The following is a 24,719-nucleotide window of genomic DNA, read 5'->3' as shown; positions in this document are numbered from 1 at the left end:
CGACAGAACGCCGCTGGCGCTCTCCATCATTGTCTCCTCCGCTCGATATGTTGCGTAGTTGTGAAACAGCGCTGACGCAGATCGCGGCGTGAACAGAACCCGTGTTGCTGAGCACAGGGGGAATAGCTGGTACCTGCCGGATCAGGCCCGCTTCTACATGTTTCCATCACTCCCTGAAGCAAATGACGTGTTGGAAATCCACGGGACCCGGTTGTTTCCTTTTTATGTTTCTTTACTGGCGAACCTCAAAACCCCAACTCTTGTAAAGTAAGGCCCAACATGTTTGCTTTTACTGCGAGCATGAATAAGGCTGTGGAAGTGTTTTTTCTTAATTATAGGTGTCGAGCACTAAGAATATCACACATCTCGGTTGTATTTTAAACCCGCTGGCACCGTGAAACAAATCATAAGGTGCGTCGTAATGAACCAGATTCCTCCTTTTCGCTGCACATTAAAACGTCGAGCGTTGAGCAGGAGGACGCCGGTCCTCTGGCTCCAGCGCAGGCGCTCACCTTGTGGGCCGGTTCCTAAGCAGCCGCGGCAGCAGGGACACAAACACAGGCCGCGTCGGGGCCCACGCTTTCTGGTGGCGGCTCCAAGCGTCGCTTCATCGAGGAGGAATTCGCAAATGGTTGGAGCAGGAGGCTGAATCTCGGCGACTGTGTCATTGTGAGGAAATGAGCGGCTGATTCCTCAAGAGAGAGATCGGGCCGATACCGCGGAACAGGACTCTCGCCACAGTAGGGCCATTGTAGCAGGCGCTGCAGAAATTGCCTCATGACATCATGTGGATGTTGGACAGTAAACAACCACCCGTTGTTACACTCACTCCGAGTGGGAAAATGTTGCAGAGGACTCATTAGAATTCCACAGTGTCGTTTTTCTGGAGTAAAGTCGTGTTGGTTTGGGAGCTGGCAGCGATGCGCCTCATCCTGACAGACATCGGGCCACAGCTGGAAACACCTGGGTCTGCGGGCGCGAAACACAGGAGGGAGCTGTTCAGAGTCCAGCTCCTTTAATGGCGCTGAGGACGTTCTCGGCCTCCACCCGTGTGGGCGTCCGCTCACGGCGGCGCCGGCGCAGCCAACGGTAACACGGGCCGCTCCGCCCGCAGCGCGGCCCGTGTTACCGTGTGCAGACGTTTAACACGAGAGGCCCCCGCGCTTCATGTTTTCCCTGCTTCCACCGCGGTTTGTGGCCGGGGCGCTTTCCCTGCATGTGTGGCGGGAGAGGCTCATTAATGGGAAGCACAGTCACTGGCCTCAGACATCACATTTCTGCCAGGTCTAGAAGGGATGAGCTCATTTCAGTTAGTGGCTCCGCAGCATAAGCTAAATGTGGGTCGAATGACACGGGACATGTATTTCCAGCGTGGATCATTGGTGATCAAGGTCGTCTTTCTTTATTGAGACACATTCACACAAAACAGCTCTGAAGAGTCAGCTCTACACTAATGAATGTGTCCAAGTGTTTGTGACAATAGACCATAAAAGTTCTGATAAGCTGTAAAGCAAATGATGGCTCTGATCCAATAATTCAGATACTGTTCGTACTGCTTTCCTCTGTTCCCCTGGTTTGAGCTGGATCCTCTCCGGCGCCACTGATGAGCTACCGGCTCTGGAATGAACAGTGGCATCAGCGCAGATCCGTCACTGCCTCCGCTTGAACTGGTCACTGAGTGAAGTGTTCGCTCCGTGTGTTTTTCCATCTTGGCAGCTTTGACGTCCACAGCCTCAGGCAAACACACGGGCCCGGTCGGACCCCCGGCCCATCCCCTGGAGAAAAACCCAACGCTGAGCCGAACCCGTCTCACTAAGACGTGAGCTACAGAGCGAAACATAATCAGTCACGTTTCACCCCCTCTTTGAGTTTTAAGGGCAGCGTGAGTTTGGAGGTCTTGGGAAATGTTCTAGATCGGTTTTCTTTTGTTAGTCCCTCCACTTACAGATGTCAGGGCTTAGTGTAGAAATGTGTACACAACCAATCCCGGCTTAGGGAAACCTGCTGCAGGTATTATTAAGTGCTTTAAGGGGCTTATTCCATCACTTGTAACGTGTGGGTGCATATTTTTGAGATGTGCTCAGTGAAAATTTGGTCGCATGCCTCTCACTTCGCACTAATTTGGCTTTGGGAACGAGCCCTGTTTCATGAGGATGTTTGTATTGGAGCAATTCCTGCTTTCACAGCCAGCAAGAACAAGAATAAACACGCTGCTATTGGAATATCATGTCCTTCAATTGAGCCTCAGTAGCTGAGGAAACCAGAGGATGCTGTGTCACATTATCACAGCTCGTGCACAGAGGCTGTGGGCCAGCTGTGGACCGGGAGGAAATGAGGTCAGCCCACGTTCTACTACCCCCACATACGGAACAGAACAGAACCACCATGCATTTCTTCAGCTCTTTATGAGCACGCTGAGAAAAAGTATAATGTCCATATGAGTAAGACATGAACATGCTGAGCGTAATGCTACTATGGGGGCTGAGCTCTCCACGTAGCGCTTGTCCTCCGGTCTGTCGGGGCCTTTTTCCCCTCCGCGTTGCTGGGGGTTTTCCTCTCCTCCCCTGGGGACATCCTGTTATCTGAGCTGCGAACTCAGTGGAAAGGCCTAATTCCAGCAGCCAGACCTTTCCCTTCTCCCCCAGATCACAGCATGTGATTGATGCAGGCTCTCTTTCTAGCCTTGAACCGCGCTTTGGCTCCACTCAGCAGCGTTGATGTGTTATTTCGCCGCGTTACGGGCCAGAGTATTAAGTTGTTTGACTGCCAGTTCAGAAAAGAAGAAGGAGGAATGAATCACCCGCCCGGTTATAACACCAGCAGCTGTTGGGGATGACTCAGATGAGGAGAAAAGGATTATAATAAAAGACGATTATTTATTATTCTTTGTTTAAAAATGTGTTCAAATTGCATCTGAGGGGAGGACACAGAACAAAAGAGGGCTTTAAGTAAAGTTAGGAAACATTCAGTGAAATAGTCATAAATTGCGTTGAAGAGTATCCAACATTACTGCATGTAGACGAAGGGAGACCAGTAGAAATATAGGCCAGTTGTGCCCAAGGGTCCTCTGAACGTCTGGGTGGGGCGGACGCCGGCCTGCTCCCTGGTTTAAATGTCAGGTTGTCATTTTCTTCTCCACCCTAGAAAGACGCGTATTAGTACCGTTCCTGCAGTTACGCCCAAAATGTGCTTTCAAAACCGACCACAGAGAAACGAGATCCACTGGTAAATCTTATTTCTCTTATTATATAACATACAGCTTATATATATTTTTTATCTTGTCATTTTTATTACTGCTCTAAAGACGAGTTAACAGACATATCTTCCTGTAGTAAAACTCTCGGCTCGGCCTTGATTTTATTGGCTTGAGTAGTAAATTCATTTACTTTAGTGCAGATGTTTATAGATTTTTATCCGTTTGATATTTCCTTGACAGCCTTATCAGATCAGCTGTTTTTAGGTAGTTTATTAAATCCACCATAATTAGAATTGTTTGTGTAACGGATCCAGATGTTGGGGGTTGGGGGCGTTCGTTGACCACAGGCGTTCGGGCTACAACCGGTATTGTGCAAAATCGAAGCAGACTTCCCCATAATGGCCAGATGTCTGATTCTAGACCGCCTGCGTGTCCTTCGGTGCCAAACCACTTCCTCACAGTAGTACAACAGCGCAGGGCTTAAACTGAGACGTTTCAGCTTGTAGCCTCTGTAGTTTCAGGTGACATCCATCCAGCAAATATCTCAGAATACTGCGTTTAATGGCTGCTGGGGTCCAGAAGCCTCCCATTAACTACTTTAAGTGGCTGCTGGCATTGTTTCCTGCCAGAGTCACAGCCCTGAAAATAACTGCAGCACAGAGTGTCGGAGCTGCCAGACTTGAGATGTTTAGGATTCTTGGACAGCGAGACCCGCTCACTGTAGTTTGTGGTGTGGAGTTTGGGAGAAGAAAAACTGAACCCTGCCTCTTTACGACTTCGTAAGTCGCTGACAAGGTAAAGGCATTTGGAAGGAGGACGTGAACACGTTCGCTCTGTGTTGAAGGCCATTATTCACTGATATTTATGCGTCTCTATTAGTCTGTAAGCGAGCCTCTCAGCGCACACAGGTAGACGTGTGCGCTGATAAGACCCCAGATGCTCAAGTAATGTCTGCCAGACGTTTAAACCTGTGAGCCTGCGTGTGCGCACGCACACACACACACACACACACACACACACACACACACACACACACACACACACACACACACACACACACACACACACACACACAGCCAGGCCATAACTCAGCACAGGCATACTCCCCTTGACCACACACATCCCACCCCCTCCTTTCCACCGTGTCTGATGTCACAGCAGCTCGACCTGTCAACCTCGACGGGTAATCAGAGCTCAGGTTTTCATGCTCTGCCGAGGGTGTTCCATTGGAGAGAGTGAGCGTGCAGCAGAAACGGCTGCTGTGCCATGAAGACGTAGGTCTCTGTCTTAGTGTTTCAGGAAGGCCTGTGCACATACAAATTAGAAACTAATTTGTATGTGCTGTTTCCCTGTTGCCGTACAGCCTCTAAACAGGCACAGGGACTCTGTGTGTGGCCTCGGAGGAGGAAACGGAATCTAAGCAGTGTTATCAATAGACAAGCAAACAGTGTAGGATTGTAAACAGACTGCACATCTGGACCAGCTCTCTTCTCGTTCTCTACCTAACATAGTCATACTTCTACCCAATCACACTCTCACTGTGCCCTTAATTTAGCACGGAATAAAAACCAAATGGACAGGCTTGAACTCAAATAGGGGTCAATTGGTTTCCATCCGCCTGCACCTTCGTTGCTAGCGAACCCCACAGCGGAGGCACGTGAGGGTTTTCCCTTTTAACAAAGAACAATGGAGGGCAGAATTAAAGTGGAAGCAGCTTTTCACAACGAAGGATGGAAATCCTAGCTGGAACCGTGTTTAAAGCCTCAAGGAGGAAAAAAAAACCCAGGTGGCGGTTTTTGTTGCTCGGTCTGAACCAGTGATCAGAGGAGATCAGCGCGGAGCCGCGATACTTCTGGGTGCAGTTGCTGCGGTGTCCACTGATTACACTGTATATCATTCTCTCCCCCCGTCACGTCATAATTCTGCAAGGTTCCAGCAGCACAGATGATCCGGCGGCTTTGCTGAGATTACATGCAGCGCCGACGCCTCTGATTCACTCGCGTTGTACAGAACCACAAGCGGCGCAGCCCTGTTATCAGAACTTTCCCCACAACGTGCGGCCCCTTTGATCGAGCCAGGCATCACCCTCTGCGCCACCATTTGGGCCCGGTGACGCTTTTGATAGCATCTGTTTCTCATCCAGAGTTCCAGATGTAATGGCTAAAACACTGTAAAGCTTTAAAGGTAGAAAAACAGAAGCGAGGCCAAGTTTCGCGCAGCAAATCCAGGCGGCTCCGCAGGAGCGTGAGGCTGTAGGACCTTTACTCGTGTTACCTTTCAGTGGCCGCCATTCGTCTTCTGAGGGTAAAACTGACTGTAACTAAATAAGACGAAAACACACGAGAGCCACCCTTGGGCTTGGCTGTTTGAACGCCCCTGCCTCAGCGCGTACAGTACAAGCTGACAGGCGGCCTGTCAAATCTAAAAGCAGCGGCTGTCTGTGGAACAAACACACCCTGACCTCCGTGTCCTGCTGGGCTGAGGTGCCGGATCTAAGCTCCGCCGCCCTTCCATCACCGGTTGAGAATCCGAGGTATGCTGGTTCTTCAGACGCCTCGCCTCCATTAGGCCACGGGCCTGGCACAAACGCGACCTTTGACCTCGGCCTCGTCCAGACGCTCCCCAATAGCAGCGCGTCAAAAGGTGAACGCTCGCTGGCTGACGCGTGCAGGCGTGCGTGCTGGGACCAAACCCAGTATCCCGCCGTCACGCGTCCACGGCTTCGTGTCTGAGCTACTGGGCCGAGTTTGGCCTGAGCGCCAGTCGCCATGCTGCGTGTCAAGAATGCTGGATTTGTGCAATGTGACAGCAGCACTGTGTTTGTGAAGGGGGTACGAGTCAGCGCAGAAGCCTGAGAAGGGATTTACTGCCATCGCTCTGTGGGCGGCTCCTAATTATCTCCAACATAGAAGCTGATGGTGGAAACTGGGGGAAACGCTGCCCCCGAGCAACACGTCTCAAAAGGTTTGTGTAAATGGTATCCTCTGCTGCGGTGGAATTGCACATTCTCTTTGTGAAACACTGTATATCAACACCATTCCCTCTCTCCATCTCTCATTTTGTGCTACGTCGAGCCTCGTCGAAGGCGACATCGATCCAACCCCCTGCAGGGAAGTGGTGACGAGCTGCGAAATTGCTGCAAATGAAATCTTCTCCAAACTCTTCCACTGGAGATTCATTAACATTGTTTGCCGTGACAGCATGCGCAGAGCGCACTTTAACTCTTTAAATTTAAATTGACTTGCAATAATAATAAATCAATAAATCAAAAAACTAAGTTATTGTCGCTGTCGGTTGTTGATAATCTTCACCAAAATCTCGTGGCAGGCCGGTGCAAAAGTGTGTTGCAGTTGTTAATTGGGTTTGAGGAATGTCAAGAATTCCTTCTATCCATTAAAACGTTTCCAGGCTGTCAGTGCATTTATATCTGGTTCTATGTTGTTAGGTCATATCAAGGTTTAAATGACCTTATTAGACAGCGTTTTGTGGTTCTGATCCCTAAACTCTATATTTCTTTGTTTACATGACAGGTAGTCTGCCTGACAGCTACAAGTCTTAGTGATTTTGATTTTGCCATATAGGAAAAGACAAAATCCACTTTTATTCCAGATTCATAAGAAGTAGGTACAGTAGTAGATGATGATGTAATGCCGGCACGCAAACTAAGCAGCAGGTGTTTTTAATATGTTGTAGGATAATAAGATAATACATTTTTTGTAGGAAGGGAGGAAGAATTACTAGCTCTAAACCAACATTCACTTAATCTCTTGCTGGCGTCTGAAGCCAGAGGACGTGCTGACTGTTTTCTGAACTGGAGTTTGACGTTTGCCTCCTGGAAAGTGTTGACTTGACCGTCCTGTGTCTGCATTTCTTACCTCCTCGGTTGCTTTTTTTGCATGTGAGGACTGGGTTCCACTTGGCCTTCTCCACCCACGAACCCTGAAGGGGAGTCTTGCATCTGATTGCGTCCAAATAATGGCGGAAAACCACTCGGTGTAGACTCCACAGGAGCCACTTGGCCTTGGCCTTCTCACATTACTGTTTTATCATTAGAACAGGAAGAACTGGAGGGATAGGATTACCCCTGTATAATGGACCCCTGCTCCTTTTAACAGCACTTGGATCAAATCAAACTGGGTCTCACTCCTCCTGCTTGTTTTCTACCTTTTCTCTAGAAACTTACTGTACATTGTATCTGCTTATTTTGTGGGGCTCAATGGTGACAGCTTGATTCATGGCGTGGATAAAAAAATAGACAATTAATTAGCCCCCGGAGAAACATGGCTCCAAGTAGAGAGTTCAACCGCGTTTGCACCAGGAAGTGCTCGTTCAGAGCACTTGAACCTTTCCCCCGGCTGTTATGGGAAATCTCGTTCTCTCAGTCTCTCAGTCTCTACTGACTCTCGAGTGCAAGCTTCGTGGTTTTCCAGATTTATCACTCCCCCATTGTGAATGCGATGCGCCGTATTGAGATCGTCATCCCTCGCGTGCCCCCTTGTTCATTCCAGTCTGACAACGAGCCTCCTCGGCCGAAGCTGCTGTTGTGTAAAGGATCGCTGTGTTCTAAACACCAGGCTGTTGCTACAACGTTGATTTCAACACGAATAAGCATATTTTATGTTTCTCTGAGGTATGCGGAGGCCGGACCCGGGTGAGAACCGAGAGCCTGGATGAATGATGGCATTGTCTGCTGAGGCACAAACACACACACACACACACACACACACACACACACACACACATTTTGTCCTGTCCTTTTGTGCCTAAAAACAACATCATTCTTACCTTTCCCTATTTTTCCTGCCTAATGTCTTTATAGTCAGGGAAGAGGACATGGTGTGAGATGGTGACCTTTGACCTTTGGATGGGTTAGGCAGGTGCAGGCAGCCTTTGTGACTGTCTATGAAAAAGTTTCTGGTCCTCAAGGAACATAGTGAAGGTCTATATAACTTTTATAAAGATGCAAATGCATCTGACCAGTCGTCAAAATGTTTTTTAAGTCGCTGTAATGCATATAAGCCTCTGCTATGGAATTTCTGACCGGCAGAACTGTATGTGTGGTAACCAGGCTGCAGTTCCAGTCTATAAACACCTTCAATACACATGCAGTCACACCACATCCTCCACCAAAGGCCAAATCACAAAGACACACAACTGTTAGCCACAGGTTTCTGAGACTGGTCAGTGTGTGTTTTTTTCCAGCCTACAAAAAGCACCTTTATGTGAATGGAATCTGCTTAAGAGTGAGATCTGAGACTCAAGGCATAAAAATAAGACTTGGGTCAACCAGACCTGTTTTTAGAATTTCCTGAGACCAAAAACTGTGTGTGTGTTTGTGTTCCAGTATATTGGGTCAGAGGGAACGTAAGAGCGTGAGAGGTGTGTGTGGGGAGCCGGAGGAGGAGGAGGAGGAGGAGGAGGCCATTATGGCTGATTTTCCACCCCATCTGCTCTGCTTAAAACCTACACACCTCTGTGGTCTGCACACAAAGCTGCCCTTGTGCGTCCGGTACTGTATGTGGGACATCAAACGTGGGGGAAAACGTGACGTGACTGAGGATACAGTAGCTGATGTGGTGTCAAGTGGCCTCGGGAACACTTAGAGGGGACGCTTTCCCACAAGGCTTAGCTGGACTGTCACTGGCGTTGGTGAGTATAATGGAAGCAGTCATTTCCCTCAGCGGCCAAGTGATGTCAGCCACAAGGCAGACGTGATTAAAACGTACAAACCACCTAAATGCAAGTGGCCTGATCCAGATTAGTGCTCAGTGGACATGAACTGTGCTTTGATAACTAATAGGACAAAAAGCGTCTGTCTGACTTGGGGCCGGTGTGCTCCAATCCGTCCACTCGCCTCTTTCTAATCAGAGGCAGCGGTTTGCAAACCCGTCACACCCGGCCTCTCCCTCCTGCACAGTGGCATTATTATTCCACCGCTGTTCTCATTTCCAGGAGCGTTTTCCCGGCTCGTCATCCCTCCCGCGCCGCAGCGTGTAATGAAAGAGACGTCTAAGCCGTTTTCCAGGCATTCCTTGCGCATGACCTTATAGGTGGAAGGCGCCGCGGCTCAGGGTGGGGCGAGGACGCGCAGAGAGGGAGGACTGCGCCGGGCCGTCGGCGGATGAGAGGACGAGGGAGAGAGAGCGAGAATAAACCCGCCAGTGTTTGCGCATGACATCATCGAGCTCTCCTCGTGCACACGTTTCCATGGCGTGTGCTTAGCATGTTAGCCACGACCGCATCTCAATTTATCCCCACCTAATCCGACCTTGGGGTACTTCAGTGCTTCAGCGGGTCTGCGGGTTATCGTCCAGTCTAAACACACTAGGTTGTTTTCCACTGTTCTGTGAATCATCAGTCAAAACGTCTCATCCCTCTTTGAAGTGATCGACTGTGGAGGAGCGGCGTTCGCCCCCTGGGGAGGTAATCAGCGATTTAGTGCCTGCAGTGAATTCCACGTATCAATCACTGGTACCAACACTTTCGACCAGCCTCACAGCTACAAAAAACATGTTTCTTAGTGTCTGCTTTTCTCACTAAGCAAAATCCACTTTTAAATATTCATTCTACGCCTCTCTTCTCTGTTCATCCAGATGTTCATTCATTCATTTATTCATTCATTCAAGTGCAGCCTCCTTGTAATCCTGAAGCTCATTATGTAAATAGCCACAGTGGTGGTAAGAAAATAAACCCACTGTTAGTGTCCAATTAGTTAGACCGGTGTGCATTTATTTCTATGCTTGATTCCTCTGATGAAGATCGTTTGATGAAAAGAGTGAATGGTGCTCATCAGAAAGACCTAAACCACAGGGTTCTGTAATCTGAGTCCCTTCTGTGTTGGACCCGCTGCCCAAAACCCAAATATAATATATGAATAGCTAATCAGCGTTGCTTTGTTTAGAGCAATCAGGGAACTGCAACCACACGCTGAAGATTTGGTGGTGGAGATAAAAAACTCACAGAATGGTGGAAAACACGGATCCCGTACGTTTGTCTTTACATGAAGCTCCTCAGACTTGGCTTCAAAACCAAAGGCACACATTACGTGGTTTACTTGCTTGTTTTGGAGGATAAATATTTAGTAAACAATGCGCCTCAAGCCAGAAAAGTTATGACAAAAATATTTGTTTTCACAGCAAATAATTTAACCTCGAGTTTGCTAAAAATGTCTGGTTTGTTTGTAGAGGGAGGGTGAACGTCTGTGGAAACACAAACACGCAGAGACGTCGTCTTCAGCTGAATGCTCGGGCTCCAGGAGAAGCGCGTCCAGTGAAGATAACCAAGAACAACAAACAGAGGCGTCTCCGCGTGGTTAAAGGACAACGGAGAACTTTGGGGAAGGGGTTTGCGTTAATGTCGGACTGTTAGTAATTTATTGAAGCCTTTTGTAGACCTGCAGCAGGATGATTTAATGCTTCCTCCTGGTGGACAATGTCTCCTCCTCATTTGTGATGTCCCACAGGCATTTGTTGCCATGGTTACCAGGTCTGACCACTCGCCTGCTCTTACTCTATGTGCTCCTGGCTCTTTGAGGCCACTGGCGTTCAGAGCTTGTTGACTTTGTGTTAAAACATTAGATGAAACGCTTCTTCTTTTTAAGCGATCTTACAAACTGAAAGCAGCCCGGACATAATTGAGAGGACGGCTCCTCCAGCTCTGTGGTTCAAGTTGTGTAACATTAATTGGTACTGGATCATTTTCCAGCCCATTAGTTTCTGTGTACGTGTTTATATCCGCAGACCAGCAAGGCAGCGCAGTAATAAATACGCAGAGATGTGTTGCAATCCTCTCTCTTTGAATCCGTTTTCAAGTGCAAGAGACAGAGACGGAGTTCATTCGATTGACCCACGTGTGACTTTATTTTCCATTGCGCTGCCCAGCGAAACGGACAAAGCTCCCCGGACTTTCAAACACGTGATTCATCTCTGCTCTGTCGACCTGCGGCGTCGTTTCAACCTCTCTGTGCAGTTTGATATATGAACATGTGTTTTTATTCACATTTTCCAGACTTGGATCTTATTGAGGCTTTGACACAGTAGCTGGGCTTCCAGAAATGCTCCATGTTGAGTTATCGGTCTTTAAAAAGTTGCAGTGACTAAATTACTATTAAATATAAAAGCATTGACGCCCACGTGTGAGTCATGCTTTGAAACACATTTTACTTTTTCTCTTTTTCATAGCGTGTTTCTGTTTTTTCCTAACCAATTCTTGAACAATAACACTTTGCCCCGGTGACGAAATAGGAAAAGCACTTGCATGTTCCATATGCAGGGCTTCCCTGCGTTGTGGGGCCATTTCCTCTGGACAATAGATCTGGCAGTCGCCGGTCACAGCTGTGTTTGTGATGCTATACTGGAGTAACTCCTGCTTCCTCCAGCTAAAGCTCCGGCCTCTGGCAGGTCATCCCCTGGTGGCGGGGGGCGGCTCAGGCTGTGTGTGTTTGTGTGTGTGGGGGGGGGTGTCTTTGACCGGGATGTTCCACTTATTGAGTATTGAGTACCCACTATCACTACTGGTGCATGGATGTCTAAAGAGTCTAAACAAGTAGAAACAAATGGAAATACTCCCATTAAGTTCTAGTCAGCTAATAAATGTTCTTACTCAACATCTCTGGTATTGTTTTGTTTGCTCCGTTCTGTCAGTGTGCAGATTAATTTATGTTCTCGTTGCCTAAGAACTGTTACTCCACCTGCCAGGTAGCAGCACGAAGGGGTTTGTACTTGTTGCCTTTGCTTTGGCTCATGCGTGTAAGTGCAGATTATTGATCATCCAATGCACCCAAATAAAACCACAGGCAGAACCACTGTGTCCTGTATATGTGTGGGTGCATCCACCTGGGCATCGGACCATCAACAATCAAAGAGTCGATGCCACCTCACGTTGATCAGCCTTTCAGTGGGAACCAGGCGCTTTCAGGCCTTTATCTCCTGCCTGCCCTGAAACCAGATGAAAGAGAGGCAGCTTCGTCACAAAAGGGAGCGATGTCCTCGTGCGTCTGATCAGTTCAGCTTGGCTTTTTTAATGCATTGTGCAGACTTTGTGGAAATTGTTCACCTCCCCCGTAGAAAGCACCAACTGAGCCAGACATTTCCCAAAACCTTGCTTTATGTGGAAATCCCCACTATCTTTCTAATTCTCCACGCGGAAACCGGCACAGACAGAACAAAGGGGTTCTGTGGTAACAAATGGTTTTCCTGACGAGTGGGCGGCGGAGCAGAACGCTGAGCGATAAGCTCTCGGCCGGTTGTGCCTCCGACCTTCTCGTCTGTCAGGAATGGAGGCCTTAAGCTCTGCCTCAGGTTCGCACCTGTTGAGAACATGACGGGCTTCGACAAATGGAGGCCGATGTCGCTGACAAACTAAGTTAATGTTGCTGTGAGATCCAGCCCCAAGCTCTCAGCCTCGACCTCTCAGTTTCAGGTCTCGCTCGCTCGCTCGCTCTCTCTCTCTTTCTCTCTCTCTCTCTCAGTCTCTCACGTTTCTTTTTCCTTTTTTTTACCATGAAAAGAAAAATGAATGTGTAAACGGACACGTATCCCGGGTCACAGTCTTAAACAGCTTGCCTTGTGATCATTAAAACAGGCCTCGCTTTATGAGCTCATGGTCGAGCGGTGAGAGAGGCTGGTGTTGAACTTTTCCATGTTGTGGCGTGAGCCTAACTCTGATCCTGTCTATCTGGAACCAGCTGTTTTTGATTCGTGACATCTTCTACAATGAAAATGGATAAAAAAAGTTATTTTCCAACTGAGTAAAGCCAAACATTTTGCATTGTGCTGCCATACAATTATATGAGATCTGAATGTTTACAATAACTGGTGTCTCATACCGAAACAATGAGATGTTCTTACTCTTTCCACATCTCGTAGCTGTCTGTGATGCTTCAGAAAGAAAAAAACCCAGACGTTTCAGTGATTTTCAGAATAAATGTACAAGCTTTTCGTATATTGTCATCCCCATCCTTCCTGCTCAAACTGGCTGTTTTTCACGTTTATAGAAACACTGAGTGCTTCCAGGCAGAGCAGCGGTGCCGTCTGTCATGTCGGTTTCAGAGAGGATGTGAAGGAGAACAGCCTGTTCATGGCAGTGTGAACCCAGTTCATAACAATTCACTGGCTCTAAAGCCGTTTTCGGGGGAAGACTCGAACGCACCCTCGTCCTTTGGCGAGCAGCGTGATCCTCCGTGCGGGAGCGGCCTCAGAGAAACATCTGCAGAGTGTCTGTTGGTTTTTCCGAACCCTTAAAAAGCACTTAAAGGTCCCTAAGCACTGTGGGAGTTGTAGTTTCACCCTGTAATGCCTGATAAAGATTCCTGCGCTTCAGCGGGGTTGAAGGAGTTGTAATAATATTGGCTCTTCCTTCTTGCTCTGCTCCTGTTCTCCAGTTGAAGCAGCCTGACAAAGCAGCGTCAGCAGCTCACACCTATTTCCAGGCCAATCCAGAGCACGTGGAAATGGGCCAGAACCTGGAGCAGTACAAACACATGGAGGGCGTCACCGAGGACCACTTCGTGGACCGAGAGGCCCGGCCTCACCAGGTGAGGCCTCATAGAGGATACAAGCCTTGACCTCCGATCACGGCGCTGGCCTCATTCCTCACCCCGTCTCTCGTCCCCAGCGCTCGTTCACAGCGGCCGTGCGCTCGTACGACCGCGGCGACTACGACGGCGCCATCGCGCTGTTCGAGGACGCGCTGCAGGAGTACTACAAAGCAGACGTGGAGTGTCGGGCCCTGTGCCAGGGGCCGCAGAGGTTCGAGGGCCACGACCACGTCCGCTACCGCTACAGTCTCCACGAAGTCGTGTCAGGTGAGAACCAGAACCGGAACCAAGTGGTGCCCAGGAGACGTAGAATGAAAGCCCTGCACAAGCACAAAGGCGTGTGTGTTGGGTCCACTTTTGTGTGACGAGGTGTAAATGTTGAGCTGAGTTGTGTAGAAGATCCTGAGAAGCAAAACCATAACTATGTATTTGGCCCAGTAGGAACAGGCTAATTAGTTTTGGCCAGGCTTTGTTTTACTTCTAATCAAAGGATCATTTTCCAGGGCACCATTACACTTAAGGCTGCGATTATGAAGCATGTTCGGCGTGAGACGTGTCTTCGTATTTCTGAGCGTAATTTATTCTATTCAGTTCTGTGAGTTGAATAAAATCGAAGGCGTCTCGTGGAATAGCTTCCTTATGTCCGCGCTCCACTGAGCCAAGACGTCGTCGCTTCAGTGCTGTGCGATTCTGAATACGCGTTTCAGAGATTTCCTTTCTCCTCAGAGATGCTTGAAGAAATCGCAGTTGTAAAGCGGCTGCCGCTGCTCCAGAGTGGCCGCGCTGCGCATACACATACATAGAGACACATGGAGACACAGGCATGCGCTGCTCTCCTCCTGGTGCGCAACATAAGGAAATGATATGTTGGTGCTTGTGAAATCGATCGTCACCGAGGCTTCCAGAAAAACAGGCTTTATCGCGTCTAAGGCCTGAGGTGCACTGTTCTCCAGAAACACCACGTTCAGCTTCACGGCAGCGTATGAGTTTTTTCTTTTTGATGTGTTTTGACTGGGGATCCGTTGGGCCCATGTGCTCTCGGCCTCTCTCCCACTCTGTTGGCATGTATTTTGTGCTGCCTGTGTACAGAGGTTTTCCAGTCAGGCTTTCTTACAGCATGCTTGGCCTTTTACAGACCACTTCACCCAGGTGCTGCACTGCGAGCACGAGTGCGTCAGAGACCTCGCCACGCGCCCGGGCCGCCTGTCGCCCATGGAGAACTACCTGCCTCTGCACTACGACTACCTGCAGTTTGCATACTTCCAGGGTGAGTTCGAGCGTGTTCTGGACCACGGAGGTTGCACTGCATGGGAATGTGAGTAAAAGACCGCGGATTCGCTTGGTGGTTCTTGTCCTGCCAGACCTCGCGGTGGCTGCATCGGGTCGAGCCGATCAACAGCGAGCCGCGCCCTGTGTGTATGAATGGTCTTCTGTTGTTGATGAAATAATAAATTCTTTTTACTAAGGCCCTGCTGAGTAGCTGTGACATCACCAGATTCTTAAACATGTGGCTCTGATGGAGACAAGTGGATCAATGAGTGTGTTGTGTTGCTTGTCTTTTTTACATTAAGATTAATTAGAATAAATCCTTGCAGCATCTTCTTACATCAGTCTCAGCTTTCCAGTTTGTGAGCTGTATTATTTGACCTATAATATTTTTTTAATTTATTTTTACGTTGAAGAAGGAGTATTGTTATGTTATTTCCACGCCAAAGAAACGCCTGCTGTCACTCAGCAGCTGGTTGACAGCAGCAGAGAGGCTCCACACTGTCATGAAGACCCTGGTTAACCCTGCACCTCTACAAGCTCATAAAACAATGTGTCTGTGAGGGCTTAACAGTGTTTATTGGCTGCTCGGTGTGTGTTTGAAGTGCTTGCATGTGTATTTAATACAGGGATGAAGATTCCTGATCTTGGTTTCCCTCAGTTCACTGACTTCATCTTTTTGTTGTAACCATTGTGTGTGTGTGTGTGTGTGTGTGTGTGTGTGTGTGTGTGTGTGTGTGTGTGTGTGTGTGTGTGTGTGTGTGTGTGTGTGTGTGTGTGTGTGTGTGTGTGTGTGTGTGTGTGTGTGCGCGCGCGCGCGCGCGCACTGTTTCCACTACGTCAACCAAAGTGCAGCTTCTTTCCATTGTAGTAATGGCTTTGGAGCGTCAGCAGGGACGGGTTGCCAGGTTTGTCACACCAGCCCTGACCGTAGTCTAAATCATAAAGAGAAACTGATTCACTGTGTCTCTCCCGGCAGTGGACAGGCTGGAGGAGGCGCTGCAGTGTGGGCTGGCCTACCTGTTATTCCACGAGGGAGAGGAGTTCATGACGGACAACGTGGACTACTACCGAGAGGCGCTGGGACACGACGGCGAACCCCGAGAGGTCAGGACGTGTGAGGAGACTGTGTTTTGGAGGAAACTCATTCACAAAAGCAACAAAAAGAGCCACCGTCTACATACTGTATTTGAATGTTTGCTAAATCTGACTTAATAGGGAAAAGCAGCTTGAAGGTTTGATGGTGATTAGAATAAAATGAAGACGGGCCGCATCAGGCCCCTGATGTGTTTGTTGGAGGACCTTAGTGCTTGCTGCTTGGCAGGAGTTTCACTCCCTGTTCTTCATCTCACTGGAAGCATTAAACCCGTTGTGCTGCGTCACTGGGCTCACAGCTACATAAGTGTGTCTCTGGGCATGCTCATCATTGTTGTTATTATTATTGCTATCAATAATACTATTAATAATAAAAAAATTTAACATTTGCCAGATAAGGAGGTAGAGCCCATCGTATGAAGGATTTGCTATTTCTAAACTGGCTGCTTTGAAAAGTGGAGCCCTGCATTGTTTAGTCTCGGTTACACAAACCATACACTGCCTGGTGCTCATTAAAGAGAGCCAGCCATGCGGCCCACTGTGTGAATGTGAGTGTCACGTTCTGCATGTGTATGTGAGATAAAAAGCGCTGCCAACATGTTGCAGCTCATACTTCTTTTTTTTTAAGCATAGCTAACATTTTTCTGGCCCCCAAGTCTTTCCAGTCCCGCTGGTTTGTAGTACAGTCGTTGGCCCACGGACGACTCCCGTCTCCGCGTCCCCAGGGGAGCTCGTTTACGGAGCCCGGGATCTCAGTGCCAGACCCAACTTGCCTCCTCGCTAAAGAATCCCGCCTTTCAGGAACTTGGAGGAGAAGTCGCGTCCTTAGAAGCCTGTAGACAGAAAAGTTTGGAGGCTGTTTGCGTTAATTACCACATCCTCAGGTTTTCTAATACAGGAATCATGTAGTCTCTCACACACACACACACACACACACACACACACAGTAGATGTTTGTGGTTGTCGGAATTTAACAATTAAGTCACTTATGTGAATGAAATGAAAATGGATCACGTTACCCAGGTGCATTTTTTTGTACAAATATGAGATCTAAAAGCTTGACTGTCCTTTCTGTGACAGCTGACGTTGCTCTGAAGCCAAAAGGAGCACTTACAGTATCATTACTGTTTTATTATTTTAGGCTTGACTTTCTTTTTCAGGTTTTTACACCAGACAGGAAGTTATAGTAAGATTGTCCCCCAGGGAAGACGAGAACAGAGGGCCCATCACACTCCATTAGTCCTGGCACTGAGGCGAGGAAGGACAAGGGAAATTCATTTATTTGGGAGCGATGCGCGAGTCAGAAGTGAAATACTGCGTCACTTTCAGTCTGGGGCAAGTTGAGATATAAAGATAGGACTCCTCAACCTTTCTAACACAAAAAACAATGATGCAGTGGCCTGAACTCAGACTCCATAAAGGAAGTTTAAAAGGGGTCTCTCTTAGTTTAACATGCGAATGAATGTGGTCTTGTTTAATGTGCTGTTATTCTTTTTCTTGCGTTTCCTCGGTTGCTTTGCCACTGGCTGCATCTTGTTTTCATTATGTGTCTTCTGCCTTAATAAGAGGAAGCTATTAACTCTAAACCTCTGGTGTGTGTGTGTGTGTGTGTGTGTGTGTGTACAGAAAGCTGCGTGGTACCTAAGGCGACATAAACAGGAACTGGATCTCCTTCTGATGGGCAGCAAAATCATGGGCGTGGAATTTACGGAAGGGGTGAGTTGGAAAGACATTATCTCAATGTTGCTTTTCATTTAAAATGGAAACAAAACCAGACGGCAAGCACAGATTCAGAGAGCAGGGCATTTAATTTAATTCTTGATTTAAACCAGAAACTGTGTAATTTAACATGCGGTTGTGGCTAAACCAGTCCTCATGTCACTAATGGAGCGCAGACCCCCTGCCGGGTGCGTAGCAGCATCAATGCGCCGCTGCCTCGGTACTCTGCAGAGTAACAGGTGTCTGCTACAGTAAAGGCATCCGTCCTGACTGTCTTCTCATTCAACAGCGACACCTACTGGCCACATTGAGACATTTCACTTTCATTTTTTCATTTCTTTCCATCGCTCTTTTTTGTAGAATTACTGGAGCAGCACAGGCGGAAGAGAAGACTCAAACAGGTGAAACTGAACAAGTCACGTGTAAAATTATACACTGGCCGTGTCCTGTCACACTGCCTGTCTGACGTGCGTCTGTTCCCTGCTCCCCCAGAATTCCATCGGGCACCGACGGCTGGATGGAGTACGTTCCCATCTCGGAGAAGAAAACCGCCGCCGTCGCTCCTCCGCAGGCGTTCAAAGAAGGTAGCGGGTTCGGCCCACGTTCGCCCTCCTCGCACCCACCGTGCGTCGCGCGCCCACACGCCGTGTCTCTGCGCCCTGTGCAGGTGGTTCGCTGGTGTACGACAGCGTGCGGCTGGCGCACGACTCGGCGGCCTTGAACGGGTCCCGGCGCGTGGTGCTGGACCACGTGCTGTCTGAGGAGCAGTGTGCGGAGCTCAGGAGCCTGGCGCACGTGAGGACGCTACACGAGCTTGACGCGCCGTGGCCGCGTGGCCGCGTGCCTTGACCCCGGTGTGTAAACGCTGCCTGCCTTTCAGGCCGTCACGCTGGCAGGAGACGGTTACAGAGGGAGGACGTCGCCGCACACGCCCAACGAAAAGTTCGAAGGCGCTACAGTGCTGAAAACCCTGCAGGTGCACGTGCAATCCGTTCAATGCATATAAACATGGGGTCCAGTCGTCTGCAGTTCATGACAATGGGCCGTGTACTGAGGAGCTGCCTGGGTTCGGTGTCTCCCCGCAGTACGGCTACGAGGGCAGGGTGCCCATGCAGAGCGCCCGCCTCTTCTACGACTCCAGCGAGCGGGCGCGGCGCATCATCGAGTCCTACTTCCAGCTCAACGCCACGCTGCACTTCTCCTACACGCACCTGGTGTGTCGCACGGCCATAGCGGGCCAGCAGGAGCACAGGAACGACCTGAGCCACCCCATCCACGCCGACAACTGCCTGCTGGACCCGGAGGCCAACGAGTGCTGGAAGGAGCCGCCGGCGTACACGTACAGAGACTACAGGTACGGGAGTGGGGGCGCGCGCGAAGGGATGCGTGGCAGCGCGTGATGAGACGAGCCAATGTGCTTCCTTTCAGTGCGCTGCTGTATCTGAACGGAGACTTTGAAGGAGGAGAGTTCATCTTCACAGAAATGGACGCCAAGACCATCACGGTGAGCTGCGGGGCCCCGTGCGATCAGCTGATCCCAGGCTCCGGTGGGTCCCACGGGGTAAACCTTGTCCCGCTGTCTGGTCCTCTCTAGGCGTCGGTGAAGCCCAGGTGCGGCAGGATGGTGGGTTTCTCGTCGGGCGGGGAGAATCCGCACGGCGTGAAGGCCGTCACCAGCGGGCAGAGGTGCGCCGTGGCTCTGTGGTTCACGCTGGACCCGCTCTTCAGAGAAATGGTAAACGCCACGAGGAATGCAGGGAGAGCGCGTATAATTAGTGTTTGTAGCTATAGCTGAAGAAAGGATCACTTACTTAGCTTCACCTCAGCTTGGCAGCTATATTTGACGAAGCAGAAACTGGATTAAGGATATTTCCATCCCACATAAGATGAGGAAATGGATTCAGCATGTAGCCAAGTTAACGTTCGAGCTCAGTTGTGAACACAGATGGGACAAATTAAATTCTTATTTAATACTAATTAAATTAAATGGAACCAGTGCTCCAGCGTCAGTATGATCTAATTTCCTGCCTTTGAAAGTGAAACTCATTGCTGCACTTTTTCCTGTTTATTATATTATTTTTTGTGTTTTCCATGGCCCTAAAGCCTCTTCTTTTCCAGGAAAGGCTACAGGCTGATGAGGTGATCCATACACTGGACACGCAGTCAGTGTGGAGCCAGGGCCTCAACATCAACCCTAGAGACGAACTGTAGAAGCAGAAACACAGCCCTCAATGAAATCCCTCCATCCTCACAACCCTATTTATTGAATTACATTTGGATAAGAATATTTCTATTTTTGTACAGTTTTAAAGTGCAAGATTAATAATATTGTTATTTTTGTGTCTTTCATGTGTTTTTCTGTTTCATTACACACCAGTACTTGAGTTTATTTATGTTGTTTAGTAATTGAAACATGTTCAGCCTGACTATCACTGAACTGTGAAGAAGTTAATGATAGTTAACATTTCACACCTTGGGCAACATACTCAGTCGGTTACTTGCGGTACCGCTATTAACACTATTACAAATACCACGTTATCTTATACTGATATATTTAATGTTATTTCTATTTCCGTGCCAGTAATAATAATATCCACATTAGACGGACTACCTTGCTCTCAACTAGTAAGTGTGAGAGGAGTTCAGATATGCTGAATGTTGAAAAATGATCTGAATCTGATCTTTGTCCATGTTTCCTTGTGTTAAGTCACCTTTCCTTTCTGGGCACACCGCAGAATACTGGTTTACATGTGAGTTACTGTTTGTTTTATTTATGTGTTTTTTAATAATAGACAGCTGCTGTTGTATCTGTCTGCAATGTAAAAGGAAGAACCTTTTCTCTTAAAAGATGTCAATCGTTCCTGTTTCAGGGAATACATATTTGTAAGACCTTTTATTTCTTTATCTGGGATGAGAGGTCGAGTCGTGCACTGTAAAACCAATGTAAACACAACATATGGGAGATCTTGTTTTTCTACAAGGAGTCAAGCTGCTAACCAGAAACATAATGCTGTTGTTTCATGAGGTTGGCCTCTTCAGTTTCCCTTTATTATGAAATACTGTAGCACACAAATGTATCTGTACATAACTATAAATTAAAACTATTGTATTTAATGGTGTTACTTGATTTACTGATGTGAAATAAGCAACTCTTACTTTTCCTGTGGTTGCTCATCACAGTCCTAATGCTTTTATAGTGACCTCAAGCTCTAAATTCCTGACACAGTTTGTGGGGAGCTCTGTTTAGAATAAAGTGCATTTGCCACAAAACAAAATCTACCGCAACAGTAAATGCCAAAAAACAACAACTGGTGTTTACACCGAGCAGAGGTCACTGCGTTATGAGCTATTTAATAAAGAGATAGAAATCCATCAACAGCCGAACACAGCATCAACTAATTCCCACCAGGAATCCAGACCAGGGGAGGGCCGTCTGCGGTGCTGCCGGGTGTGTCTGCTTCAGAAGCGGTAGGCCAGCTGTTCGCTCAGTCTGAACGGCCTGCCTTCGTTGACGGTGCACAGCAGGTCGCGCATGCGCCGCGCACGCCGCTCCTCCAGCACCAACCTGCGGGAGCGCTCTCGGACCGCCTGCTGCTCCGCGCGCTTCTCTGCTCGCTTGCGTTTCAGCCACCTGAGGACATCAGGACAGAGGTTTTCGTTAAAAGCAAACAAGAGCGCACCAACAGCCACACAGCTGATGTATGGAGCTGAGCATAAACTTATGAACGATGGTCTAAAGTGAACTCACAGTTTAAAGGCACGTTCACACTCTTCGCGGCTGCGTAGGAGGTAAGAAGTGTCCTCCTCCAGCCTTTTCAGCTCCACCAGCTGTTTGTCTTTCTGCTGCTGCTCCTGCTTCCTGTGAAGCCACAGCCTGAAGGCCTCTTCAGGGTCGCTGTGTGCAGTGTCTTTCTGTGTGAATGCAATGACTGCAGTTTCATTCACAGTAGGCTGCTGTGATGGGATCTTTCTTTCATTTTCTGTTAATCTGGTATGACTTGCTTCTCTAACATGTGTTTTAGTGTAATATTCTGAATGATGACATCACTACTGTAAAATATGGTTAAAACATAATGAATAATTCATTTATTCATTATGCCCTGAATTCATCATTATTGACATGCATTATGAATAATCAATGCTAATAATTACTAAAATCTAATAAAGCAGAACAAATTGAACTTGTGTTTCCGAATGTTAGTGTGCCCCCTGGTGGCTGTACTTTAGAACTCATCCTCTCCAGCTCCTGAGCTCGATGGACCCTTCTGTTCTCCTGAAGCTGCTCTCTCTTCCTCAGCAGCCATGCTTTGAACGCCAGCTCGTTCTCCTGCCTCTTCTGCTCCTCCTTCTCACGTTTCTTCTCCTCTGCCTAAAACAAGAGTGAGTAAAATACAGTTTAAACGATGTGCTATGAACACAGTTAAAACTCTGTATGATTTCCTTTCTACCTCTCTCGCCACTTTATCTCTCCTCTCCTGGATCCTCTGCAGCAGCTCTTTCTGCTGAGGAGACAGGGCGTATGTGGTTTGGCAGAGTGTCCCTGTGGCCGACTGCACCCGCCGCTTGCTGCCTCTTCTCTGGCTGCCTCTCTGGCTGTGGCCGGCGGAGCTGGGCCTGCTCCTGGGGTGCGCTGGAGGCCTGGGGATCTGCAGGTGATTGGCATCCTGCTGGAGGGAGGACGAACCAGCACGAGGCGAGGAGGAAGAACTGTGACCCTTGCTGGTGCTCAAAGTCTGCTCGTGGGCACTCGGCAAACAGTCGCTGTAGTTAGTTCCTATTGGGGGGAGAAGTCCTTGACTCTCCACCTCTTGCAGGCTCACTAAATCAAATTTCCCATCCTTTTCTACGAGGACTCTGCCGTCTTTTACCTCATGTCCTTCCTCACCGCTCTCCGCAGCACTTTTGTTTTCTTCCACTGAGGAAAGTTTAAGCTCAGACAGCTTTCCTGACACTTCAGTCTCCACCTCTGCATCACTAGCTTGATCCTTGTTCCTCTGTCCTCCATCTCCATCTTTTTCAAACTGCAGTGGAGGCACCACCAGGTCCACCAGCTTTTCTTTGAAATGCAACCGCTTGCGTCTCATCATATCCGGAGCACCCTGGTCCTGCAGCTCTCGGTTTGCCTGCTGGATCTTCTCCAGGATATATTTCTTCTCTTCATCCGTCTGGTCGTCCATCCCTGGAGGAGGTGGTAATACAAGTGATGATTTATGTGGGCTGTCACTGTCTGGGTCACACTCTAAAGGCTCCATAGGTGAGGGCCACCTCTCTTCATCTTCCTCAAGCTCTTCTCTTTTGTTTCTTTTCTTGTCCTCTTTGTAGCTGTCCTGTGTCATTTTAATTCGATGCTGTTTCTCGTCCTCTTCCAATTCTTTGTCAATTTCCGCCTCAATGTCATCATAGTCGGGCTCCTGTGGGATGGAATAGGTAGAGGCATGCTGAATTGAATGAAAAGCTGAATACTTAACTGTCATGCTGGTGTGATAACAGACATGAGTTCATCAATATTGCATCCAGCACTGGAACGGCGAAAATGTGTTATAATATGACAACAGTGTAGGTTTGACCTGAAAATAGTGAGCTGTGCCAGCAGGTAACTCAACACTGCTTGCAGTCACACTTTCACAGAACAGACAGAGTAAATAACGCAGCACCTCAAAGTCGGTTTACAAGGATTAAACTAAAAGAAGCTACAGTAAAATAAAATAACGTTGTCTATAAACTGTTGGAGTTACCTGCTCCTCGCTTCTGCTTTCCTCACTGATCAGCCAGTCTAGATCCTTCTCAAAGTCATCCTCGTACTCCTCCTGGGACTTAGTGAACACCACCTCACTCATTATCTACGGATGAGAGAAGATCAAACACAGAATATGGAGCAGTTAGCAGCAGGGTATGACAAAAGCAACGTTAGTCACTTGGTCATTTGAAAAATAACTTAACATCTACATGAGCCTGGTTGATTTTCATGGTGGATATTTATTTTTAGACGTAACATGAGGTATTCTGAACAAAGAATATTCTGAACTAAGAATATGAAGAGGTTGTAAATGTTCTTATGTATGAGCATTATGGTTTAAAGTGTCTTTATGGGTTTTTTTTTCAAGCCAGATTAACATGTTCTCAAACTATCAGGGCATTTTGGATGAGTGGCAGTGACAGGTATCCTATGACTGAATGAGTGTGTGTTAGCAAAATATGTCTAAAATTTATCATACTGATGTAGATCTACAAGGTGAATGTACGACAGTTATCTGACCAAATTCATAATCACATCACACTAGAATAAACCACACAGTATGCAGGCTGTGAGTTATGTATGACTGTACTTGAGCTGTTTTACCTTTGACATTAGCCACCTGCTGGACGGAAGTAAGTCCTGCAGGTTCACAGTTACTAAAGAATTTCGTTGTAAATGTGTGCTCACGTGTAAATTATGTCTGCTAGCTATTGGATGTGTACTTCTATTATAGCTATTATAGTGAAGTCCGAACCACCTTCGCTGGATAAAACAATGTGTAATTAATCCTATTTATTTTTGTAGCTCTGTGGTTAATTAAAATTAATAGGGCAGAAATAGAATACGAGCGTGAAAAATAGATTAGAGTTTATAATTATATATAGTTTGTACAGTTTGTTTTATCGGACCCATAGGATAAATGCTAACTAGCAGAAGGACATGTGGCTAAATAAACTGATTTAACCAAACTCACCACTGGCAGGTTCCCGCGAGTTCTGCTTATTGTAAAGTCATCCAGACACGATGCTTCTCCATTTAACTGGCCCACAAAGTGCCGGCGGTCAGTGGAGCAGCACCTGTCCACATAATCTGCTTCCAGCCCGGCTACGGACCTACAGGGTTTAATAGAGCCGTCGTCATAGAGATCTACAACACGCTTGCTTGCGCAT

The 24,719-nt window shown here is 47.9% G+C and overlaps 2 protein-coding genes across 2 annotated transcripts in view; one reads left to right on the top strand and one right to left on the bottom strand.

The window, feature by feature from the left end:
- Positions 1-20,927, top strand: part of p3h2 (prolyl 3-hydroxylase 2) — a 27,778-nt gene extending 6,851 nt beyond the window's left edge. The window contains exons 2-14 of the mRNA XM_029148837.2: positions 13,578-13,730; positions 13,811-14,000; positions 14,869-15,000; positions 15,979-16,106; positions 17,721-17,810; positions 18,174-18,214; positions 18,306-18,397; positions 18,481-18,608; positions 18,694-18,789; positions 18,899-19,167; positions 19,242-19,317; positions 19,408-19,548; positions 19,932-20,927. Of these exons, the coding sequence (XP_029004670.1) occupies positions 13,578-13,730; positions 13,811-14,000; positions 14,869-15,000; positions 15,979-16,106; positions 17,721-17,810; positions 18,174-18,214; positions 18,306-18,397; positions 18,481-18,608; positions 18,694-18,789; positions 18,899-19,167; positions 19,242-19,317; positions 19,408-19,548; positions 19,932-20,024 (1,629 nt within the window). The 3' untranslated portion in view covers positions 20,025-20,927. The remainder of the gene's footprint in view (positions 1-13,577; positions 13,731-13,810; positions 14,001-14,868; positions 15,001-15,978; positions 16,107-17,720; positions 17,811-18,173; positions 18,215-18,305; positions 18,398-18,480; positions 18,609-18,693; positions 18,790-18,898; positions 19,168-19,241; positions 19,318-19,407; positions 19,549-19,931) is intronic.
- ccdc181 (coiled-coil domain containing 181) lies at positions 17,884-24,719 on the bottom strand. The gene is made up of 6 exons (XM_029148861.3): positions 24,524-24,719; positions 23,549-23,653; positions 22,262-23,224; positions 22,036-22,182; positions 21,562-21,725; positions 17,884-21,444 (listed from the first exon to the last, which is right to left on the bottom strand). Exons 2-6 carry the CDS (start codon positions 23,648-23,650, stop codon positions 21,273-21,275), a joined length of 1,548 nt encoding a protein of 515 aa, XP_029004694.1. The 5' UTR covers positions 23,651-23,653; positions 24,524-24,719; the 3' UTR covers positions 17,884-21,272.

Source organism: Betta splendens, chromosome 4, assembly GCF_900634795.4.
Source record: "Betta splendens chromosome 4, fBetSpl5.4, whole genome shotgun sequence".
Classification (NCBI taxonomy): Eukaryota; Metazoa; Chordata; class Actinopteri; order Anabantiformes; family Osphronemidae; genus Betta; species Betta splendens.
The sequence above is the reverse complement of the archived record's forward strand: the minus strand, read 5'-3'. Positions and strand labels throughout refer to the sequence as shown.

Coding starts and splice junctions, on each gene's coding strand:
- ccdc181 (XM_029148861.3), bottom strand. CDS start 23,650: ATGAGTGAGGTGGTGTTCACTAAGTCCCAGGAGGAGTACGAGGATGAC. Junction 21,726..22,035: donor TGGAGAGGATGAGTTCTAAA/GTACAGCCACCA, acceptor GCATTCACACAG/AAAGACACTGCACACAGCGA. Junction 21,445..21,561: donor TGTGAACGTGCCTTTAAACT/GTGAGTTCACTT, acceptor TGATGTCCTCAG/GTGGCTGAAACGCAAGCGAG.